A 24,519-nucleotide genomic window follows, 5' to 3' on the forward strand; every position below is an offset into this window, starting at 1 on the left:
AAAAGGCTTTGCGTGCCGGAGGCGGGGCAGTCCCATCGATTGGTTGGCTCAAAGCCCTATGCCAACGATGATTGGCCAGGTCTGAGAATGAGGTGGGGCTAAGGCCATGCGGGAATTGGAGCAATGACGGGCGAAGACCGCGGGCTGAACGTTTGGGTCCAAACTCCAGCCGCCGCAGACTAGCAGCTGGAACCTGAGAGAAGTATGGCTCGGCCGTACGTTTGCGTGCTGACCCTGGCGGCTATGCTGCTGCTAGGCATCGCCACCGTCACCAGATCCAAGGGCCTGAGGGACACTGAGCATCAGAGGGCATCGCCAATTCCTTCTCAGTTCAGCCAAGAGGAACGCGTCACAATGAAGGAATCGCTGAAAGGTGAGCCCGGGTCCCCGTCGCCCACCAATGTTCGGCTATGGGTCCCTCTCTCCCAGGCCCAACCCGGTACCCCACTCTCCTGTCACAGAGTGTCCTACACATCACAGCCCAGCCTCGCCTCCATCCCGACACGTCGTGCGCGGGCTTAGGGAGGGCACCTCTCCCACAGGCCTAACTTCTGGGGTCTCCCGTGTTTCCTGGCTCTCCTGAAAGCTCCAACTTTGCTTCTGTTGGCCGGGCAGTCACTCACCCTAGCCCCTGCTTGCCTTTTCATTTGTACTTTTAACCTTTGAAAGTTTTGATTTTTTTTTTAAAGAAACTTTTCATTGTTCATAGGATTACAGCTATCTCCCCTTCTCCCCCCTTTTACCTCCATGCCTCCCAGCCCCTATCCACACACACACACACACACACACACACACACACACACACACACACCATGTCTTCTCTGCCCTATTGCCCAGGTCCATGAGCTATGCCTATAAGTATATAAGTTCTTTGGTTTATCTCTTCTCATCCCCCCAGCCCCACATCAAGGTGTCTCCATCTGTTCCATACCTCCGTGCTTCAGGTCTTATGCTGTTGGTCAATTAATTCTGCTCATTAGATTCCACAAATAAGTGAGATGGTGTGATATTTGTCTTTATCAGATGGGCTTATTTCAGTTAGCATAATATTTTCCAGGTCCATCCATGCTGTCCCAAAGGGTAAGTGATCCCTCTTTTTTTCAGCTGCACAGTATTCCATTAAATCTCTGCGCAATTATAAGGTGAAAAGATCTTAATCTTATCATCTACAGAGTCAGGAAATTGAGGGTTAGGTCAGTTAAAGGATCTTCCCCAGCACCCCACAGCAAGGAGTGGGCCCTGGGTGACAACTTCTAGCACCTACAGGACCCACTGGACACCAGATGGCTCCAAGAAGGGGTGTGGGGGGTGTTACTGGAGTGTGGCATGTTCCTGATTTCTTCTGCTAATTAAAAGGCATCTTTCCCCTAGACCTCAAACCAAGGCTTAAGTTCATTTACCTTTTGAATCTGCATTTTTCCAGGAGAAAAACAAAAATTTCTGTTGAGTGCTAGATCCTGTGGGATAATGAGGTCCCTCTTCCCCATTGGGCTTGAGGAATCAATAAATTAAAAGGAATTACCTTTTAATTAACGGATTAAAATGAATTACCCACGCCCGTGGTCGCAAAGTGCGGCTCACGAGCCACATTCGGCTCTTTAGCCCCTTGAGTGTGGCTCTTCCTAAGCCTTAGGAGTACCCTAATTAAGTTAATAACAATGTACCTACCTATATAGTTTAAGTTTAAAAAATTTGGCTCTCAAAAGAAATTTCAGTCGTTGTACTGTTGATATTTGGCTCTGTTGACTAATGAGTTTGCCGACCCCTGACTACGCAAACATATGCAGTGGGCAAAAGCCAAGCCCTGTGATTGAATATAAACTGTGCGAGCGCTGAAGTGATAGGCCTGGGGGCAAAGCCGTGCTCTTTCAAAGCAAAGGATAAATAGTCTTCGGAAAGGCATCGGGCCACTGCTCACCAGAATCTCTGCACAGAAGAAAGCAAAAGTAATGATAAGAACCTAAAGTAGGACCCTTATGGCAGCACAGCTTAGAGCTGAACAGGGGACACAGCTCCTGAGTTCACATCTTGGTCTGCCTCTCATGTAGGCAGTTTATTTAATCTTTTAGAACCGTGGCTTCCCCACCCATGTAGTGGGCTATGCTGTAGGGCTGATCCTTAGGAAAAAAACTGAGTACACACCTAAGTTTGTCTTTCAGAGGCCCGCCCTGGACTGCAAGCTTCTCCAGGTGCATTTTTCCCCAGTGTGTCAGGGGTTGCTATCTAATCAAATATTCTCATAAGTCCTGTTTCTCCTCCCAGTGGTGTTTGAATTTGATAATGGAACTTTTTTAAAAAAAATTTTTATTTAAATTCTTTATTGTTTAAAGTATTGCGTAAGTCTCCTTTTTCCCCCATTGACCTCTCCCCAGCTGCTCCCACCCCCCAGCACATGCCCTCACCCCCGCTACTGTCTGTGTTGATTGGTTATGCTCATATGCATGCATACAGGTCCTTTGGTTGATCTCTTACCTCCCCTCCCCACCTCCCCTGCCTTCTCTCTTAGGTTGGATGGACGATCTGTTCGATGCTTCCATGACTCTGGCTCTACTTTTGTTCATCAGTTTATGTTGTTCATTATATTCCACAAATGAGTGAGATTATGTGATACTTATCTTTCTCCGACTGGCTTATTTCACTTAGCGTAATGTTCTCCAGGTGCATTCATGCTGTTGCAACTTTTTTTTTTTTTAATTTTAATAATAGGACTTCCTAAGGGTGCAAACACTTCCTGGTTCAAAGGGATGAGCCTATTGGCAAGTCAGGAACTGAGACATCTGGGGAGGGCAGATGAGATTCTTTAGGACTGAAGAGCTCCTTTGGGAGCCTCTAAATCAGTGGTTCTCAACCTTGGCTGCACATTAGAATCACCTGGGAATCTTTTTAAAATCCTGATTTCTGGGCCTCATCCTCCGGAAATTCTGTTTCTTTGTTACTAATGTTGTGGCCCCACCCCATAACAAAGAAACAGAATTTCCAGAGGATGAGGCCCAGAAATCAGGATTTTAAAAAGATTCCCGGGTGATTCTAATGTGCAGCCAAGGTTGAGAACCACTGCTCTAAATCTACCCCTTCCCAGGTATCATGAGCCACAAAAAAAAAAAAAAAAACTGGCTTCAGCTGAGAGACCAGAGTGACCCTGGATAAGCCAGGCCATGAGGAATAAGCCTGCTCTGCACACAAAGCCTCATTCATGGAGGGGCCCAGGCCTGTGGGCTCCTGGCTCATCCCAGGGATGGTGGCTTCAGAGGCAGAGTGAGGCCTTAGGGGGAAATATATAGCAGCAGCTTCCCCATCAGGGCCAGGGTCCAAAATCTACTCTCCTGCGCCTCCCCCAATCTTGGGTTTTATTTTCCTCTGAGAACCATAGGAACCTAAACAAACCTGTGTTTAAATCCCAGTCCTACTGCTCCTTTCGGGACAATCTTGAGCAGCTCTAACCTCTAAGCTGGTTTCCTTACCTTCAAGTTGGGAAAAACAGCAGCGCCTACTTTAAAGGATTGTTCTCCCCTTCCCCCCTCCCCCCTACCTCCTACCCCCCATCCCCGCCCCGAAACGATAAGATAATGAATGTAAAAGCTATTTTTATGCACAGAGGGCTGTGGAAAAGCCAATGGCTGTTGTCATCTGTAATCTCCCATATCTGACTATCCGACTCCGGCAGGTGCCATCCAGATCCCAACGGTGTCTTTCAACCCCGGGGAGTTCAACACCACAGCCCTGGCTGAGTTTGGAGAATACATTCATAAAGGTCAGCCACACACTGTGGGAAAAGGGTGGGAGAGTTCGGACTGGGGACACCGTTCTTTCTATAACAGGGCGACCAGTGTTAGTCAATAAATCAGAAGGTGGGACTAGGAATTCCTTCTTTCGGTGCAAGTTTCCAGAACTATGCCCCATGCCTCACACACACTCACACCCGCACGCACGCACGCACGCACGCGCACACACACACACACACACACACACACTCACTCACTCACTCCACCTACACAGGCCCTACTCCAGATTCATTTTAACACATTTCTGAGTTTCTAGGCAGTAAGCAGCCTTGAGCTATCATATCGGTCCTCTCTCCTCACCCCCACCACCCATGAGCTGGAGGATGGGTCAAGGGGGAAAAGGAGATTTGGAACTCCCTGCTCCCCATATGAAAAGCGCATGCAGAGTAGTAAGGCCACCTTCCTAAATCAAATAAAAAGCCACTCCTCCAAAGTTGTCAGGGGTGGGAGAAGCTGGCCTGGGGGCAGCAAGGAGGCCCCTCTCTACCTGGGACAGGTGGCTCTGGCATCAATGCCCAGCAGCCAGGCTGAGGCCAGGCTGGAAGTCTTCAGTAAATAGGAGACAAAAGTACAGAACTAAATGTACAGTGACAGTCAAGAAGGCAAGCTGGCTGACAAAATAAAAGCATATTCTACTTCCGGTTTTTGTTCCCAGGTATCCATGTTGGTATTTGTGGGCTCTTCCAACAAAGCCCAGTGGGAGAGCAAAGTTTTTCCTCCCGTGTGTCTAAGGCCACCTGTACTAAGACTTATCTGCAACCTGAAGAATGACCCTGGGAACATTCACACGTGGACACAGAAGTGTGGCCTTGTGCTGGACAGAGCAATCTTTTATATCCATGTAACACAAACAGTAGGAGTACTGTTTTTTAAAAGAAAATATCTCCGATTTATAGATAAGGGTCATGTTTGGTTCCAAGTAATTTGGAGACTGGGGCCTACTATATTCAAAATTTAACACATCCCTAGTTTGCAGAGCCCTATAACATGTACTTATGACAACATGTTTATAGGTCAGACCAGGCCACATCTTGAGCTATTGACTGTCATAATGGAGTCTTTTTTTTTTTTAATCTATTTTTTTTATTGATTTTTTACAGAGAGGAAGGGAGAGGGATAGAGAGTTAGAAGCATCGATGAGAGAGAAACATCGATCAGCTGCCTCCTGCACACTCCCCACTGGGGATGTGCCCGCAACCAAGGTACATGCCCTTGACCGGAATCAAACCTGGGACCCTGGAGTCCGCAGGCCGACGCTCTATCCACTGAGCCAAACCGGTTAGGGCTGTGGTGGAGTCTTGATATGCATGTCACTACATAGAAATTGGCAATTGAGCCCTAACCGGTTTGGCTCAGTGGATGGAGGGTCGACCTGCGGACTGAAGGGTCCCAGGTTCGATTCCAGTCAAGGGCATGTACCTTGGTTGTGGGCACATCCCCAGTAGGGAGTGTGCAGGAGGCAGCTGATTGATGTTTCTCTCTCATCGATGTTTCTAACTCTCTATCCCTCTCCCTTCCTCTCTGTGAAACATCAATAAAATATATATTTTAAAAAAAAATTGGCAATTGAAATATGGGAAAAACAAATTTCAGAGATTGTGTGGGCAAATCAGAAATCAGACTGGCTTTGTCCCAGAAGGCTTCCAAAAGAAGTCTAACTTTTTTCTTTCTTTTTTTAAGGGCAGGGGTACCACATGGTGGGAGACCAGTTGAAACTTAAATCTGGCTTTCTCTCCCTGCTTTCCATCCCTTTGCTTCTAGTCTTTCCTACTGTGTTCAGAACCAGCTTTATCCAGCATGAAGTCGTGGGAGAATACAGCCACCTGTTCACTGTCCAAGGCTCGGACCCAAGCTTGCAGCCCTACATGCTGCTGGCTCACATTGATGTGGTGCCTGCCCCGGACCAGGGCTGGGAGGTGCCCCCGTTCTCTGGGTTGGAACGTGATGGCTTCATCTATGGTCGAGGCACGCTAGACAACAAGAACTCTGTGATGGTCTGACATGCTATATTCCCTCTGCCTTGGGGCCCTAAAGATCAACCCAGGAGTTGGGGGCGAGGCGGGTGGGGAAGTGCAATTTGAATTTGCTGTCTTTAAAGAGAACCTAGCCAATCCGAGTCACACCAGCCCTGGTGCAGGTAGCTGAATGTCTCATGCCCTGGTACTCCCACTAGATAATAACCCTTTTCCTCCTCTGACATGCTTCTGTCCCCCAGGCAATCCTGCAGGCCTTGGAGCTCCTGCTGATCAGAAATTACATCCCCCGAAGAACTTTCTTCATTGCTCTGGGCCATGATGAGGAGGTAGAGCCTCTTCATCCTATCCCCATCTCTGGGACCCCTATGGGCCGGGGGTGGGGGTGTCTTCACCCAGACCAGTTTGCTCCCCAGCTGTAGGGTCTTCAGGATCTGGTGTGGTGGTTTGCCAACTTCTTTGGGTATCTGTGTGCCAGACCTATCTAAGGCCCTTGACCAAAAGGCAGATTCCCGGGCCCTGTGTCATCGATCTCAATTTGTTTTTAAAAGACTATTTTTTTTTTTTTAGAATAGTTTTAGGTTCATAGCAAAATTGAGAATATGGATTTCTTATATTCTACCCCCACACGTTCATAGCCTCCCCCACTTATCACATCGCCATCCCCCACCAGGGTGGTACCTTTGTTACAATTGAACCTACATTGACACATAACAATCACCCAAAGCTCGTAGTTTACGTTACGGTTCACTCTTGGTGTACATTCCATGGGTTTGGACAACTGTACAATGACTTTGTGTCCATCATTATTGCATCCTACAGAGTATTTTCACTGCCCTTAAAACCCTCTGTGCCTGCCTGTTCATCCCTCTCTCCCTCCTTCAACCCCTCGCAACCACTGATCTTTTTTTGAATTTCTATTGTTGAGAGTATTACAGATGTCCTCTTTTTTCCCCCATTGCCCCCCTCCACCCAGTTCCAGCCCTACTACAGGCTTTCACCACCCTGTCCATGGGCTATGCATACATGCACACAAGTTCTTTGGTTAATCTCTTCCAGTCCCCACTCCCTCATTCCCTCTGAAATTCATCAGTCTTTTCCATGTTTCCATGCCACTGCTTTTATTTTATTCGTCAGTTTAGTTTGTTCATTATATAGTGGGGCCTTGACTTACGAGTTTAATTCGTTCCAATACCGAGCTTGTTAAGGAGCTTGTTAAGGAGCTCGTTAACTCAAATTACTCTGTCAACTCAATGCAAAAAAATCAGCGGAGAGACAGCTAGTATCTCAAAAAACTCGTTAGTCAGGACACTCGTAAGTCAAGGCCCCACTGTATTCGATATATGAGTGAGGTCATGTGATATTTGTCTTTCTCTGATTGGCTTCTGTCAATTGCATAATAATCTCCAGGTCTCTCCTTGCTGTCTCAAAGGGTAATAATATATCCCTTTACAGCTGCATAGTATTCCATTGTGTAAATGTACCACAGTCTTTTTATCCACTCATGAGCACTTGGGCTGTTTCCAGATCTTGTCTATTGTAAATAACGCAGCTATGAACATAGGGATCCATGTATTCTTTCTGGTTCGTGTCTCAGGAGTCTTAGGATATATTCCTAGAAGTGAGATCACCGTGTCAAATGGCAATTCCATTTTTAATTTTTTGAGGAAACTCTACACTGTTTTCCATCGTGGTTGTACCAGTCTGCATACCACTGATGTTTTCACTCTCTCCATCGTTTTGCCTTTCCCAGAATGTCAGATAGTTGGAATCATACAGTAGTTAGCCTGTTCAGATTGGCTTCTTTCAGTTAATGCTATGCATATATCTGAATTTTTAGCTCACTCCCTGGTAATATCTGAGGCAGGCAGGTGGTCTGTCAACTAAACCTTGAGAAACATTGGTGGGACGCAAAGAGAAATAACAGGGAGATCAATGAGTATGTTCGATTCCCAGTGATGCTGCTTACTTTGACCCCCGGCAAATTACTTTCTCTCTGGGTCCCAGTTTCTTTATTTGTGAAATGAGGGGTGTTTGGTCCTTCCAGCTCTGACATTCCAGGAATCTGTGAGGCTGTATTGTCTATACCCCTTTCCTCCAAGGAAGAGATGGGACAGGGAGGTGTTAGAGCCCCTGGCTAAGCTGATGGGTCTCCATTAGCTGTCCCTGGAGGTCTGGCTGAGAAAGATTGTGGCTCCGGGTTCAATATCTGCAGGTGTCAGGGGCACATGGGGCTCAGAAGATCTCAGCCCTCCTCCAGGCAAGGGGTGTCCAGCTCGCCTTCATTGTGGATGAGGGTAGCTTCATCTTGGATGGTTTCATTCCCAGCCTCAATACGCCCTTTGCCATGTGAGTAAAGCACCCCTCCCCTCCCCCCGCAACTTTGGAAGGCATTCTCGCCCATCTGAGATGACCCCCACCTAGTAACTGTAAGCCATGCTGCAACAACTATAGTTTACTCCTCTTGCGTTCATTCCCCTGAGCTTTGACCGGTTCTGGGCTCCCCTTCCCCTCCTCTTCTTAAAGTGTAGATTTCTTTAAGTAGCATGAAGCCGGCCCCCTAGCCCACCCGACCACTGCGCAGATCGGCCTGCGGGCCTATGGGATAATTCAGGTGAGAAGAAGATAGGAGGGCCCTCTCTGATCCTTTCCCTGCAGGGTTTCGGTCTCGGAGAAGGGTTCACTTGACCTCATGCTGGAAGTAAACATGACTCCGGGCCACTCTTCAGCTCCTCCCAAGGAGACTAGCATTGGCATCCTCGCAGCTGCTGTCAGCCGGTGAGCAGCCCCTGGCCCTGCTCCCGGGCCAGGCCCGGGATGGACGGCCTGGCGCTTTCCCACTCTGAGTTTAAGTGTCCTTCCCTGAAGTGGGGCTGAGAAGCCAGGGTGAGGGCTGCCGGGAGGACAGAGCCACCAGTACCCAGACAAGAGTGAGAGGTCAGAAGGAGACCTACCCATATGGCAAGCAAAGGCCAGCAACAAAAGTGAGCTCAAGTCGCTGGGCCACTCCAAGGTCCAGACCAGAAGTTAGAAATACACGCGGGCAATGACGTACGCTGTCTAAATTCCCCACGTGCCCTGAGAAGAGGACAGAGATAAATAAAGGCTGCTGGGTGTGGGCGAGGACAGGAGGCTCTGGACCAATGTTTACCACTATCTGGGTGGGTGTGTTTTTAGCAAAGTGGAAAGAAGAACTCTATTTATTTATTTGTTTGTTTGTTTGTTTGTTTGTTTTTAAATATATTTTATTTATTTTTTACAGAGAGGAAGGGAGAGGGATAGAGAGTTAGAAACATCGATGAGAGAGAAACACTGATCAGCTGCCTCCTGCACACTCCCCACTGGGGATGTGCCCGCAACCAAGGTACATGCCCTTGACCGGAATCGAACCTGGGACCCTTGGGTCCACAGGCCGACACTCTATCCACGGAGGCAAACTGGTTAGGGCGAACTATATTTATTGAATTAAACATTCAACTGACTATCTACCCTGTTCAGGCTTTGTGCCTGGTCGCGGGCATAACAGTCGTGGAAAAAACAGACAGTTTTTCCTCAAGTAACTCACACTTAGTGGAGGAGACTAACAATTGGGCTACTGCGTGGTAAGTGATATGGGGGTGGGGAGAGTGCCCTAACTCAGACTGGGTAGAAAAGACCGCTCCTGCTGGTGGAGAAGAGGCGGTCTTGCTTGTGTTTTGAGATCTTTGGATGGTTCATTGGTGGAGGTGAATAGGAGATCTCTTGGCCAGGCCCATTGAAACCTCCTGTCTCGTTCCTCCTCCTCTTCAGACTGTGGGTCTCTGCCTGGGGTTGGGCAAGAACTCCTTTTCTCTTCCAGACTGGAGCAGACTCCAATGCCAAACATGTTTGGAAGTGGGCCCTTGAAGATGACGTTGCAGCAACTGGCTAATGAGGTGTGGGAAGAAGTCTCACATACGCCCTGGCAGCTGTGGGAGAGGAAGAAAGGGTGGCAGAGAAATCGCCTTGAGAGTAATAAAAGGGCCCTACTGCGTACCAGTGCTCTGCCCATTCTCACTCACTCTCAGCCAGCGGCTGAGCCAAGACACAAGGATCTGGCTTGTTCCTTGAGGTTCTTGGTGCTTATCTGAGACCCTAAGACCTAACACACCCAGGCACCCGTTGGGAGCCGGTTCCCACTCATCCTTGAGGCTACAGCTGAGGGCCCTCAGGCAGATCTAAAGCAGGAAGAGACCCAGGCCTCAGGTACAGCGACCCTGTTATGCTGACCCCTCTGAAATCCTGCTGACCTGGTTCTTCCTTTCAGTTTTCCTTCCCTGCCAATGTCATCTTCAACAACCTGTGGCTATTTTGGCCCCTCGTAAGCAGGTAAAGTTTTATCTTTCCTTCCCTCACACACCCCCACCCCATACCTACCCACCACCCAGTCCCCTCTCCTTGGCTCTATTGGACCTGACTAATAATTGTTCCTCAGCCACCAAACACTATATGTAATTCATAGATAGGACATCCCCCCTAGCCTTAAAGATCTCTTAAAGGTTCCGGAAAGTGGGTGGTCCTCCAACTCATTTTTCCCCCATTGGACAACATCTGACCTTAGTCCTTTGCTTAGGTTAATGGAGAGAGAGGATATAACCAATGCGCTGGTCAGGACCACGACGGCAGTCACCATGTTCAATGCAGGGATCAAGGTAACATCATCTGGTTCCTCCCATACACCTTTAGCTCACTGCCCGCCCACCCCTCCATTCCTTGGCTTTATCCCCTGGCTCCTCCTTCCTCATCTGGTTACAGCTGGAATAATAGGAAGGCCCAGTGCTGAACTGCCTGTGTCCTCAGCTGGGTACGCCTCAAGAGCAAGAGTTCTAGCTGAGGTCTACAAAGGCTCTGAAATCGCTGGCCAGATTTTGGATATTAGTAGTTTAGGGGGTGTCCATGTTCTTTGGGTTGTAAAAAAAAAAAAAACATTACCCTAGTGTGAAGAGGTTTTTTTTTTTTTTAAATATATTTTATTGATTTTTTTACAGACAGGAAGGGAGAGAGATAGAGAGTTAGAAACATCGATGAGAGAGAAACATCAATCAGCTGCCTCCTGCACATCTCCCACTGGGGATGTGCCCACAACCCAGGTACATGCCCTTGACCGGAATCGAACCTGGGACCCTTCAGTCCGCAGGCTGACGCTCTATCCACTGAGCCAAACCGGTTTCGGCTGAAGAGGTTTTATTTGGGAGTTAATCCTTGTGACCTATACTCATTCAACCTGTTATACTAGTATATTAACCTAGCATTTTTGGTCATGTAGACTAAAGGTTTCTAACCTACCTATTATCAAAGATCTTTCTTATTACTCTTCTTTATATTTTGAAAAATATACCCACCTAACAAATTTAATGAGTGATTAATGTATTTTTTCCCTAGTGTTACCCTGAGTTTAAAAGAGAAACTCATCTGCCACTTATAAAATCTATAACATTTGTGATATATATACCGCACTTAAAATGTGCACATTGTCATTCTCAAAATACACTAAATATTAGGTGGCCTTGGCAAACCAATTCTCTATGAGGTTTAGTTTTATAGAAATAATTTTCAAGTGAGTAATACATTGGTACATTCTTATTCTAAGAGCTACTTTTCAGCAAATTGGTTTACTTCCAATTGGACTGGCCACTCAGGGCATCTCTGTTTAAAGCAGCGGTTCTCAACCTGTGGGTCGAGACCCCTTTGGCCGTCGAACGACCCTTTCACAGGGCTCGCCTAAGACCATCCTGCATATCAGATATTTACATTACGATTCATAACAGTTGCAACATTACAGTTATGAAGTAGCAACGAAAATAATTTTATGGTTGGGTCACAACATGAGGAACTGTATTTAAAGGGCCAGAAGGTCGAGAACCACTGGTTTAGAGGAAGCCCAGCCATGCTATTTAGCACGGGTATAGGCCTTTCTGAAATCATGAAGTAATAGACCTTTCTGAAATAATAGACCACTCCTATTAGTATAACACCCCCAACACAACTTCCACTAGCACCGTTCACTTAGAATACGTACAGTGTAGCCTTGTGGAGCCCAGGTTGAGGAGAAGTGAATGGGACCTCAGAAATAATTCCTGGCACATGTCAGCCAGACCAGAGCTATCTTCACCAGCAGCCTAGGGTGTCTACGAAATAATAGTACTGTGTCCTTGAATCTCAATGCTATCTTTATCTGTCCAGAATACATTAACATTTGTTACTCCATTTGATCTTCCTAACAGCTGTGTGAGTACTATGGCCCCAATTGCCAGTTAAGAAACAGAGGTAGAGGGGGTTGAGTGCAGGGGGGCTAAAAGGGGAGAAAATGGGAGACATCTGTAATACTGTCAAAAGGAAAGGGAAGGGAAGGGAGGGAAGGAAAAAGGAAAGGGAAGGGAAGGGAAGGGAAGGGAAGGGAAGGGAAGGGAAGGGAAGGGAAGGGAAAGGAAGGGAAGGGAAGGGAAGGAAAGGAAGAGAGGTTGCCCTTATTCAAATTCAGACGTCTAATTTGTAACAGCCCAGTTCCCCTGTCCCTAGTCTGGTGCTTTTTTGCACATACCGATTAAAAGAAAGATATGCGATTGGGGAATCTGTTTTCTCATGGCCTCTGAGGGGGAAAAATGCCTCCATAGCTTAACTCTGTTCTCCAGTTAGTCCTGGTTCTTCCTGGAGGCAGAGAACAGAGTCCAATTTCACAATTGATGTGGGAAACCACCAGCAGCAGCAGCATCCTGATCCCCTCGAGATCAGACCTGCCATGATGGGCCTGCGAGGCTCCGGGTGCCCTGCCCGGGGGATGCACTAACACTCACCCTTGCAGAAAGGTCCTAGACACCCTGGGAAGGAGCGCAATCACAGACTGCCAGAGGTGCCACCCAGGGCCAAAACAGAGGTGCCCGGGCATCACAGAGGAACTGTGTGTTCTGAGCAGTTCTCTGTGGTGCCCTCCAGGCCCAAGAAACACAAAGATCTGCCCTAAAGCAGACACACCTCTAGCTCTGAACACAGCCCCATGTCAAGGGCCCAGGGAAGACAAGGGGCTGACTAAAAAGATTAAGCCCCATGGACACAGACAGTAGTGCGGTGAAGGCCTGGGGAGGAAGGGGAGCAGGGTGGAAGGGGTCAATGGGAGGGTGGGGGCGGGCAGGGGTACCTGTAATGCTTTCAACAATAAAGATAAATTATGGAAAAAAGTAAGCCCCAGGCCTTTAAGTCAAATCAGCTCCCTCTGCCTCCTCCCGGTGGCAGTTGGCATTTCCTGGGCAGGGGTCAGGTGTGGGGATTTGAGAGTGGCTCAGACCAGGCTGTGTATTTCTCCCTCTAGGTGAACGTCATCCCCCCGGTGGCCCAGGCTACAGTCAACTTCAGGATTCACCCTGCACAGACGGTCCAGGAGGTACGTACCCTGTCTTCCTGACGACCGGTTTAGCTGCAACCCCAGGGCTGGCCCAGTCTCTCATTTGTTCAACCAACATTTTTCAAAGGCTCCCTTTGGACCAGGTACTTGGCTAGGATAGGAGATCTGTGGTTTGGGGGAAAACTTGGAATCTGGGGGTGGGCAATGAATACTAGTAAATAATAGTAGCAAACAGTGGGCTTGCTCTGCAGGTGGTCCTGTCCTAAGTTATACACACACTCATTTAATCCCCACAACCACCCTCTGAGGTAGGAATTGTATTGTCCTCATTTCATGGGGAAACTGAGATGGGCAAGTAACATGCCCAAGATTCCCCGTCCAGCAGCCCAGTTCCAGACTCTGTGCTCTGTGCTTTAAGCTACCACACTATACTATGATTATAACAATTCAGGACAAACAAATGAAAATAGGACCAACTCCGAGAAGGGAACTGGTGCTACCCTGTGAAGGTCAGGAACGTCTTTTCCAACCACTGGAAATTGGAGCTGGGACTTAAAGGACAAATAGGACTCTGCTAGAAGTGCGGCATTTAGAGTAAGGCTCAAGTCAAGGAAAGATGAAGAGTAGGATAAACTGGGGGGAAATGAGAGATGGAAATGGAGGCGCAGTTGGAGATCAAGGCCTTGTATGTCGTGCTGATGAGTGTGGGCTCTAGTTGTGGACAGAAGGTAAGTGTCAGAGTGCTTCCAACAGGGCAGCGATCTGCTCAGACTTGCTTAGGGAGTGATGGTGGCAGCAATGCAGAGGAAGTGCTGCAGCAGGAAGAGACAGGCAGCTGTGGTGACTTCTCAGGCAGAGGGCATGAAGGTCTGAACCAAGGCCATGGTCAGGCGGTGGAGAAGAGGGTGCCTGCAAGAGGTGTGAGAGAGAGAGGTGTGCGGTGAAAGAAAGCTGGGATGGCTCTAGCAGCGGTTCTCAACCTGTGGGTCGTGACCCCTGAAAATACATCCTGCATATCAGATATTTACATGACGATTCATAAGAGTAGCAACATTACAGTGATGAAGTAGCAACGACAATAATTTTATGGTTGGGGGTCACCACAACATGAGGAACTGTATTAAAGGGTCGAGGCTTTAGGAAGGTTGAGAACCACTTAGTAAGGTTTTTTCATCTGGGTAGTTGGCCAGGTGCCGATCCCTCCAACCAAAATTGGGAATTTGAGAAGAGCACGTTCACAGAGAAATGTAATGGTTCAGAAGGTTGAGAAGCTCCTAATATATTAATAGATAATTATGAATACCTCAGGCCTGAAGAGAGGATGAACTAGAGATACAGGCTGAAGTGCTGTTAGCGTAAGTGAAATCTCTGGCATCAGTACGATCTCACAGGAAGGATATGTACAGTTAGGAGAGAAGAGGGTTGATGACAGAACCTTGCAATGGTCCGCTGCAAACATCCACTTCAAAACTATAACAATGAATGAGTAATGGCAGATTGTGATGAGTGCTGTGATGAAAGGGACCAGGTGCTACTAGAGAATATAACGAGGAGCCAGACCTTGTATGGGCACAGGCACGGCTTCCCTGAGGAAGTGACATCTGAGCTGGAAGCTGAAGGGTGAGTAGAAATGACACCGAATATTTGACATCTAAGGGAAAATCTAGCTTATTTAAACATCAAGTGGAGCTCAAAAGAATTCAAAAAGTAAATCTGATCCTTCAAAAAATGATCAAAAGGGGCAACTGAACCACTATCGGGTAAATAACCCATTCCGAGTTAAGCAGAGTTAGGGGTGGGCAGAGTTTCCTGGGTGCCTGATGCAGTTCATCAAGGCGCAGCCACACTTAGACGTCTGTGGCCCTTTCTCCCTGAGTCCTTCCCCACGGAAAGTTTTGCTGTCACACAGGGTGGGAGGCACACCCCTCTTTGCGGAAGGGGTGTGGGTGGAGACAGGTTAACAGCCTGCCCCTCCAGGGGAGTTGGGACTCATGTGAGCCCCGGGCGCCATTTCTTTTCATCAGGTGCCAACCTTTGTCCTCTCCCTGGGGACTCATGGGGCCAGGAAATCACTGAATTCCCCTCATTGAGCTTCTTTCCACCAGTTTTTTTCCAACCTCATTCCCACTCCATGCTCTTTTCAAGGGCTGTTTCCACCAGCTGGGGCTTTCATCTCCCCAGGCTCTGCCGCCCTTCCCTCCTCTCTCGTCCCCTGCCACAGCGGCTTTCCTTCCCGGTCGATCTGATGAAAGCCCTGGAAGCCCTAGGCCCATCCTGCCCACCTGCCCAGGGAGGAATGGAAAGCCTCCATCATCCCCAAAACACACAGCACCCTTTGTCCTGGTCACTCCACTCCCTCATGCCCCAGTTCCATGCATCAGGGACTCGCTCCCTGCTGGTCTGGGGGCCATGGGTACAGAGCCCTGGGCTGGTCCTGCAGAAGCACAAACAGCTCCCAGAGTCCTCTTCCTCCACCTTTACTGGTCTTTCCCACGTTGTGGGTGTAGATAGGTCTCCACGGTCTTCAGAAATACAATAGGCCACCAGGTGGAAAGGAAGATTTGTTCTGAATGGGCCTCAAGGAATAGAAATAAGACCATTGGAAGATGCTTCAGGGAGCCCCCCTTGAAGGAGAGTTTGGGAATATGGGGCCTGGGATGGTAACGAGCTCCTGAGAAGCCAGATGTCCACTCATCTAGAGGGCAATGCAGAAGATTCCTTCCTTATTTTCCTTCCTTCCTTCCCTCCTCCCTCCCCCGGGTGTTTTTGAGTGGCTTCTATGAGTTAGACATTCATATGAGCACTTGGGAAAGTGGTGACAAGATTCCCACTCCAGAGGTGCATAGGGTCCAGTGGGGAAGACAGCAACCAGCAAGGAATCAGTGAACACAGTGGTTTTTTAAAGAGGTAAGCCTCACCAATGATGTGTCACAAAATGATTTAGGGGTGGGAGAGGAGCCCTGAGCAGCTTTACATACAGTGGTCGGCCCCCTCTGAAGGGGCATTTACGCTGAGATTGAGATCCTTACGCACAGGCCTGGGGAACAGATTCAGGCAGCAAGAGCACTGCCTCTAATCTCCGCAGAGGTGACATTCGGCTGGTGTTCATGATGTGCCTAGTACTGTATTCTGTCCTGTGAAGTGCATGCAATCCTGTGCCGCGCCAGCACGGCCAAGGGTGAACCTGAGTGGGGGGCGGTGAAGGATTAGAAAAGACAGACAGGAGAATAAAGCTGAGCCTGGGTGGGATGCTACCCTGTCTGGTGGAGAGACAGCGCCACGGACCACAAGCCATGTCTTTATTTTATAGCCAGATTCCACCAGGCGAAGTAAGGGTGTGGTCAAGATGTTTACAACGTTCTCTTACTCAGCTACATGCACCTGAACTCTATCAAGCCCACATCACTCAGGCACGTGGGGCCACGTGTTCAGACCATAGGCTCAAGCTTACAACTACAGCTGTTGGCTATAATTGTGCTGGGAGGGCTCTGCCCTCCAAGCTGGGACTTGCACGTGGCCATGAGAGGACTGTGCCCTCTCATTAGTCCGAGGCTTGAACCTGTCCAAACACTGTAGCTGCTCTCCACACAATACCAAAAAAAAAAAAAAAAAAAAAATGGATTTGGCTTACAGGAAGTCATATCTCAGTTCATTATAAGAAAGACATTCATAGCTGAGTTGCTCAAAGGTAGAATGAAATAGAACACGTGGTGGTGAGCTCTCTGCCACTGCAAGTGTTCAAGCCCAGGCTGGATGACAACCCGTCAGGGATGTTATAACGAGCAGCCTTACCACAGGACGGAAGTTGGACTCACCAGTTTTTGAGTCTTCGTTGTCCTTTGCTTTCAACTAATTTACCATCCCCTTGAGAGGAAAATGTATGTGCACATAAAACAGAGAGCAACATACTATTGTAGGAATGTGCTGTAAGGGCTAGAGGAGTTTAGAGAAATGAGAGACTGACGTGCTCTAAAGTAACTTGGGGGTCCCTTTGACCACTGACGAGCCCCTCCCCCCAGTCCCATCCTTGTGCCTCTGATTATTGCCCAGGACAGTCCCTCTAGTCCATTGGTTCTCAACCTTGGCTGCACATGAGAATCACCTGGGAATCTTTTTAAAATCCTGATTTCTGGGCCTCATCCTCCGGAAATTCTGTTTCTTTGTTATGGGGTGAGGCCACAACATTAGAAACAGAATTTCTGGAGGATGAGGCCCAGAAATCAAGATTTTAAAAAGATTCCCAGGTGATTCTCATGTGCAGCCAGGGTTGAGAACCACTGCTCTAGTCTAAACAGGCAACTGGCAGCTAATCCTTACTGAGCCTTTACTATGTGCCAGGCACTGGCCTAAGCACATTACATATATTAACTTCAGTAATGGACACAACCACTTACCAGGTAGGTGCTACTATTACCCACATGTTAACAGATGAGCAAGCTGAAGCACAGAGAGGTGAGGGGGCTTTCCCAAGGTAATACGGCAGTAAGGGACTGTCTGAGGCACAAAGTTTGGTGTCATCTTCAGTTTTTGTACATACCCCTTTCCACGTGCAGAGTGCTTCTTGCCTTTTCTCCATCAGTTTCATATCCTTCCTTCAAATTCTGGCTCAGAATTCATACCTTTAGGGAATTCATTTTAAACTAGAGGCCCGGTGCACAAATTTGTGCACAGGTGGGGTCCGGCTGGGCTCCAATTGGGGCCCATCAGGCTGGCCAGGGGCAAGGGATTCAGGCAGTTGGCTGGCTGGCCCCACCCCACCCCCTGGTCGAACTCCTCCCAGTTGAGGGGATAATTTGCATATTAGCCTTTTATTATATAGGATGAGCCTCGCCCTTCTTGCTAGCTCTACTCCTCCCCACTGCAATCTAGTGTACTGTGGAAGCAATTAAATGTTGTCTTTTTGACTAGGTTTAGACACCCAGCCCAGTGGTACTGACTGCCTAACCCTGGATAAGCTACTTAATGAGACAACTCCCAGTATTATTTTTATTGGTCCACATCTTTTAAATTTCAGGTGTCCAACACTTCTTGCATGCCTTTAATGCGCTTAGTACTAGAAGTATAGAAATGAGGTAGGCACAGGACTTGCCTTGAGTCAGGAGTGAGATGAGCCCCAGCCTAGCAGCTAGTGAGAAGACTGACCTCCGTTGGCCTCTCACTGGGGGGTACAATCTGGGTGCCCTCTTCAATTTCTGGGAGCAGGGATCTAAGTAATTTGGGTCAGGGGAGACAGCAGGCACAGTCCCAACCCATCTCAAAGGGAATGACTTCAGGAAACTCCCAGTGCGTGAAGACTATATATTTTTGTATTATTGTATTTGGGATATAAGCATAGAGTGAAAATAATCCCTGAGTCAACCCTTCCTCCCGCCCCCAATCCAAAAGTGGAGATATTGGTTTGGTTCAAATGGTGGCTTTTAAGCCAGAAGTATGAACCCTCCTTTCCTTTCCAGACTCAGGTCCTTCTAAGAATCACTGACCTGAAAGGGGTACTCTTGAGATAATGCCCCCATTTAGGTGATCCCCCGACTACGGGACACTCCTCTGTCTAGGACAGAGGCAGCTCTAAAGCACCTGCTGGTCCAATGGGTTGAGACTAGTGGTAGAGCTTTCCCTGTGTGACTGGGTGGGTTTGGGGGCCACCCTAAGCCAGCCTCCTGGTCCAGTCCCACATGGCTCCACGTGACCTAATCCTCAGGGTCTGGTCTGCATCCTGCCAGAACCTTTCCTGGGTTCATCTCTAGTCATTTCAGACTGAATTTTTCTAGGAGCTTCCTCAGGTTCCTTCCTGAGGAAAGGAGGCAACGAGAAAACTTTACCACCAGTCCCCCAACTCCTGATTTTTGTCTGTGTTGAACTCATCTTCCTGGTCCCAGTGCTGTTGGCTACAAACAGGAAGCAGGGATGCCCAGAGAGGGGAAAGCAAAGTGTGATCTGTTCATCACCACTATCCCAGGTTGAAGTGAGGTCATCACAGATGTGATGGTTGAGATTCCCCTCGAGATGGTTGAGATTCGCATTCTGCTGACTCCTACCATCTTACTCAGCCCATGACTCACCACCCAAGGAAAAGACCCATCATTTCCTGATTTTCCAATTCCCTTCCTGCCTCCTGGCTATGAGGCAAGTCTCCCGAACATGTAGCGTAAATTGACTTATGCTGTAGATGGCTTTCCAGGAAGACCCAGCTCTTCTATTTCCTGTAGCCAATTGGCTGAACTTAGGTCCCAGTGCTGAAAGGAGCCTCCTCTGTAACTCCAGAGCTCTGCCTTGCTCAAGAAAAATCAGGGCTGTTTAAGTTCCTATAGTAGTTGGTTAGCAGATTAGTAAGAAATCAAACTCCCTCTGTGTCTTCCCTGAAGGTCCTTAAACTGGCCAAGGATATTGTGGTGGATGACCGGGTCCAGTTCCATGTGTTGGAGAGCTTTGAGCCCCTGCCTGTCAGTCCCTTTGATGACCAGGCCTTGGGCTACCAGCTGATCCGCCAGACCATACAGTCCGTCTTCCCGGAAATCAACATTGTTGTTCCAGGTAATGACTTCATCAGCTGTGGCTGGAGGGAGGTGGGGGCTGGAACTGTTTTCTATCCAATGTCCACTCCCCCACCCCCACCCCAGCTGTTGAGCCTAAAAACAGCTGGCTACTTCCCCTCCTGTTGGGTCTCCACCCCCTTCCCTGGAGTGGAAGTGAGAAAGCAAACAGGAAAGGAGCAGAAACAATAAATTAGGTCAGGTCAAGCCTGGGTTCTTGGCTAACCTAGACCAGAGTGAATGGAGGAGGGGATCGGCCCAGAGTCCTCATCCCCTGGAAGAGACATGGAGGCAGCCAAGTTTCCCCTAGTCTGGTTTTGATCCATTCTAGGATACAGCTCAGCAGCAAAGCTCAGAATCAGAAGCCCAGCAACACCTCCCAGCCTACACCATTGGCAATTACACCCTTCTCTCCCAGCAGCAGTACCTCTGTGTACCTTCACTGTGTAGACAGTGGCTCTTGAATTTAAGAGTGGAAGGGGATCCCCCTAGGGAACTTACTAAAATGCAGATTACCTGGACCTATACCCAAGGATTTGGGTTAACCAACTCTGGAGAGGAACCTGGAATCTGCCTTTTAAGCAGATACCCCAGGGGATTCTAACAGCAGCTAATGGCTGACCACAGTTTGAGAATCTCTGGTCTGTGGTGTGAAGAGGAAATGTTCTAATGTTAAGAACTGGGTCCGGTTTCTTTATCTAGGCTTAATCATGGATCCCCTCAAACATTGTCTAAGCTCGTACTTAGGACCTACCCCTCTGCTAGGCATGAGCTCTTAAAGAGCTTACTGTGAAATTCTACATCCACAAACTCGGGCATGGAAAAAAAAAGCAACCTTGTTTTTTTAATCAACTTAAATCTGACTGTAAGCCCAAATCCTCAAGATATTCAACCTCAGACGTTAATGAGGCCTCCCAGGACCCCACCATCCCCACCTTGAATCAGGCCCTCAAGGTTTTATGTAGCAACACAGCATTGGAGTCCCTTGGCCAATGGTCATTGGTCCTTGTGTTACCTCTGAGACATCCATTGTCCTGGCCACAAGGTCACTTCAGGTTGGAGATTTCCTCTGGTTCATTCCCTGGCCTGTGTGGAGAGTAGGATCTTTGACTCTGGATCTGAAGATACCAAGCAGCCATCCCCTCTGAGGTCTGCCACCTCCTCGGACTCCTGCCCAGAGCAGGGCCTGGGTCCCCCTATCCAGGGACCGTTGTCCTCACCATTGCATCGTCTCCTCCCTTGGCCATCAAAGGCTCTCTACTGGGGCATCTGCCATAATCCCAGTGACAAAGTTAGGTTTTTGCAGGGGAAAAAAAAAGATAGGCAGCAATCAACTGGCAGAAATCCCCAAAGCAAGGAATTGTGAAGGGCCTAGTTACCCATCTGCAACCAAGAGTGAAAAATGGAACAAAAGACAAGTTACCGTTTCATTTCACTCCATCACACTATCAGGACAAGTCCCAGCCCCAACTGGGGTAGTGGGTGAGCGGCTTCAGGAATTTGGGGCACTGGAGAATTCTGGGACTTTCCAAACCTCTCAGAAGACAGAGGATGAGAATAACAGGCAGTGATGTTCCACTTTAAGAAGATCGCATTTGATAGCAGTAAAGTTCTCCAGAGAGTGTTTCTCTTTGATCTCGGATGATACAGATGAAAGTAGAGGGAATAAAGAAGTGCTAGTTTGATTTCTGGATACCTACAGGGGTGGGCAAAAGTAGGTTTACAAGTGTGAGTACACGAAACACAGAGTCTATTCTTTCATTATAAAGATAATAAATATATTCTTGTATTATATATTTTTCCACACAAACAACTAAAAACTTACTTTTTCTCACCCCTGTAGATGTCTAAACATACCTAGCTATGGGTATGAAATAAAGGTCTTGGCTTCCATGGTCATCGTGGAGAGAGGACACAGCTTTGGATCATTGAAGGGATATCTCACTAATGCCCGAGGGAGGATCTTCCATGTTTCTGGCTGAAATGGTGCTTCAGTGAGATATTCATAGCTGCAGGCTCCCAGGAGGGCCCAGGTTTTGCTCTGCAGTGAGCTAGGGGCCCTAATTTTTTCAGCCAGCCCACCACCAACCTCTTCCTTGGCTTGGTTACTCACATAAAACCCACTTCCTCTTGATCTTCCCTTTCTAGGTACTTGTATTGCTCAAACAGACAGCCGACACTATACAAACCTCACCACTGGCATCTATCGGTTCAACCCCGTCTACCTGCAGCCTCAGGACTTCCGTAGGTGAGTGAGTGGACCAAGTTTGATACAACTGACCTGTCCCTTCCCCCACTGCTTTCTCCTGAAAGTCCACAGAATGGGAGAAGGCCAGGGTCTGCACAAACTAAAATGGAGACACTGTAGAACCCAACTGGCCAGCTTTCCTCACTGCCCATCCTGCCACTCCCCAGGATGTGTGGGAATTGGTCACTATTTTTCAGGGACGGAGATATGAAAAAGATGATTGGAGATGATTAGCTAATCCCAGCTAATCCTCCCTTTCCGAGAGTGCTTTCCCTCTGAACCTCATTTTCTCCTCCAAAAGGGGTAGACTGCAGAGTTCTTGATTACCACTCAGTGAAATGTAGACACACGTGAGGTCAAAGATGGGCACCATAAGAACCTAACTAAGACAGGATCACCCATTTTAACTGCTGTGTGTCAATTACTGTTCTGTGGGTTCTTCAGCGAATTCTACCCCTGGGGTGTGGGGGGATGATCTCCATGTATTTCTCTGCTCCTGGTCATATCCGGACCCGATTTCCACACAGTCAGTCAGTTGCCAACAGAATGAAAATATTTGAATATGAGCTTAAGAACAGCTCTCATGGATTTGTGTGGGGGGTTTTGTGGAGGGGGGGTGGTTTGTTTTTAATGAAGGGGCAAGTCGTTATTCTTTATTTCCCTTCATCTTTGAAGTTACATGTGAGGTTTGTTTGTGCGTTGTGTTGTTTTGTGTTGTGGAGAAGCAGGTTGCGGGCCTAGATCTAAGAGTGACAGTCCTAGGTAAAGAACCCCATAAGTACCCTAGACAGTTGCCCTCCCGAACCTCATGTGCCCCTAGTAATGTGGGGGTGGGGGTGGGAGTAGTGCTGGCTTCGAGAAAAATCTAGCTGGGGGCCCTGGCCTGAGAGAAAGAGAATGAGAAAGATCATTTCTATTCAGAGAAGAAATTATCGAGTGAGTCCAGAGCCCGAGATGATTTTGAACTCCCCAGGGTTTATTAGTTACCCCCACTGTGGTTTGCCATGGGCTCCTAGGAAACCTCACTTCCTACAAATGGCCTCTCCCACTTGCCCACTTCCTACCCCAGAGGGTCAAACGCCACTGGTTTCAAGAGTATGGGGTGGAGAGTGCTCCCCAATAATACTTGTGCTTCAGCTATGGGCTCTCTCTTCCCCCCAGCATACATGGAATCAACGAGAGAATCTCAGTCCAAGCCTACGAGAGCCAGGTGAAATTCATCTTTGAGTTTATCCAGAACGCTGACACAGAACAGAGGCCAGAGTCTCACCTGCATGAATTGTGAGGTCCTGGAGCAGCTGGATCGGAGTTGCCTGACCCTAGGCCAGGACTAACCCAAGGGAGAAAGCCAATGTTGATGAAACTTTGGGTCAAAACCACATTGTAGCCCTGGCCAGGTAGCCCGTTGGTTAGAGCATCACCCCCGATGCTCAAGACTGCGGGTTCAATCCCTGGTCAGGACTCATACAGGGAACAACCAAGGAATGCATAAATAAGTCGAACAACAAATCAATGTTTCTCTCTCCCCCCCCCCCCCGCCACTTCCTCCATTTCTCTAAAATTAATCAATAAAAAATAACTAAAATAAGCACACACACACAGACACACATACACACACACACACACACACACACACACACACACTGTAATACATCCCCACCTGCCTTGCTCCCAAGAACAAGGTCAGGGGACAGTCAGCAGGGATGTAGCTTCTCCCTTCCTCTTGCTTCTCCGTCCCTCAACTGACCAGCACTTCCTGCCTCTTTGTCCCTGTCTGAGAAGGTAGCTGGACTGTCTGTCATATGCTGGTTACTTAACAGCTCCACACTCCAGGCCTGACTTACCAAATGCAGATGTGAAAAGGCTTACCCAGGTTTTACCTGCTGAGAGTGCTTAATTTAGGGCATTCTTGCCAGGCTGCCTTCTCCGTGGCTTATCTGTTTCTTCATGCTGTAACTTCCTTTTCCTTTCCTTACCACACCCCCGGGCCCTTCTTGGATTATTTCACTGGCTCTTTGTCCTCTCTGGCCCCTGCATCTCTCCCTTTACCCTCCAATTTATTCTATATCTGGAGCAGAACTTAGTCAAATTGTGATACCATCATAATCACCACAACCGCTGGTCAAATCAAGTGTTCTAGGCAGCATCAACGGAGGCAGGGGGCTTTGGAGGAGCCCCAACCCTCCTGCTTCTGGAGCCTGGGGAAGAAAGTCTCTGTTCTTGGGTTTCTGCCAAGGGCTGCCCAGGCTTTGCTCCCTCCCCTGCCCTTTCCTGCCACCTGCTGCTGCTGCCCTACCTCAGGAAGCAGGCGAGTGTGGAAACATTTCCCTGGCACATCCTATGGGTTGAGCTGCTCAGGAAGGGCACTCATGGTCCAGCCTCTCAGAGAAGTCCGGGACCAGCAGGGCCCTGGCCCCGGGCATCAGGTCCTGGCTCTGACTTTTCAGGGGGAGTAGAGGGCAGGGGGGCAGGGGAGGCTGGCTTGTGGGGGCATGAGGAGGTGCAGGCTGCCTCCCATTAGGGGACGGCAGAGCTGTCTTCTGGAATCCAACCCTGAGCACATTTGAATCTGCTCAGTAGCTGCCGGGTGGGGGCCTTGGCGGGGGTGCGGGGGGGTGGGGGGGGTGGA

The 24,519-nt window shown here is 48.5% G+C and overlaps 1 protein-coding gene across 1 annotated transcript; it reads left to right on the forward strand.

Annotated features, from left to right (window-relative positions):
- Positions 1-83: 83 nt before the first annotated feature.
- On the forward strand, positions 84-23,447 carry PM20D1 (peptidase M20 domain containing 1). The gene is made up of 13 exons (XM_081112311.1): positions 84-373; positions 3,665-3,751; positions 5,544-5,776; positions 5,998-6,084; positions 7,971-8,104; positions 8,414-8,533; positions 9,594-9,669; positions 10,041-10,102; positions 10,347-10,425; positions 13,080-13,151; positions 19,475-19,643; positions 21,791-21,890; positions 23,052-23,447. Exons 1-13 carry the CDS (start codon positions 205-207, stop codon positions 23,173-23,175), a joined length of 1,512 nt encoding a protein of 503 aa, XP_080968437.1. The 5' UTR covers positions 84-204; the 3' UTR covers positions 23,176-23,447.
- Positions 23,448-24,519: the final 1,072 nt, after the last annotated feature.

Source organism: Myotis nattereri, assembly GCF_964212035.1.
Source record: "Myotis nattereri genome assembly, chromosome: 18".
Lineage (NCBI taxonomy): Eukaryota > Metazoa > Chordata > Mammalia > Chiroptera > Vespertilionidae > Myotis > Myotis nattereri.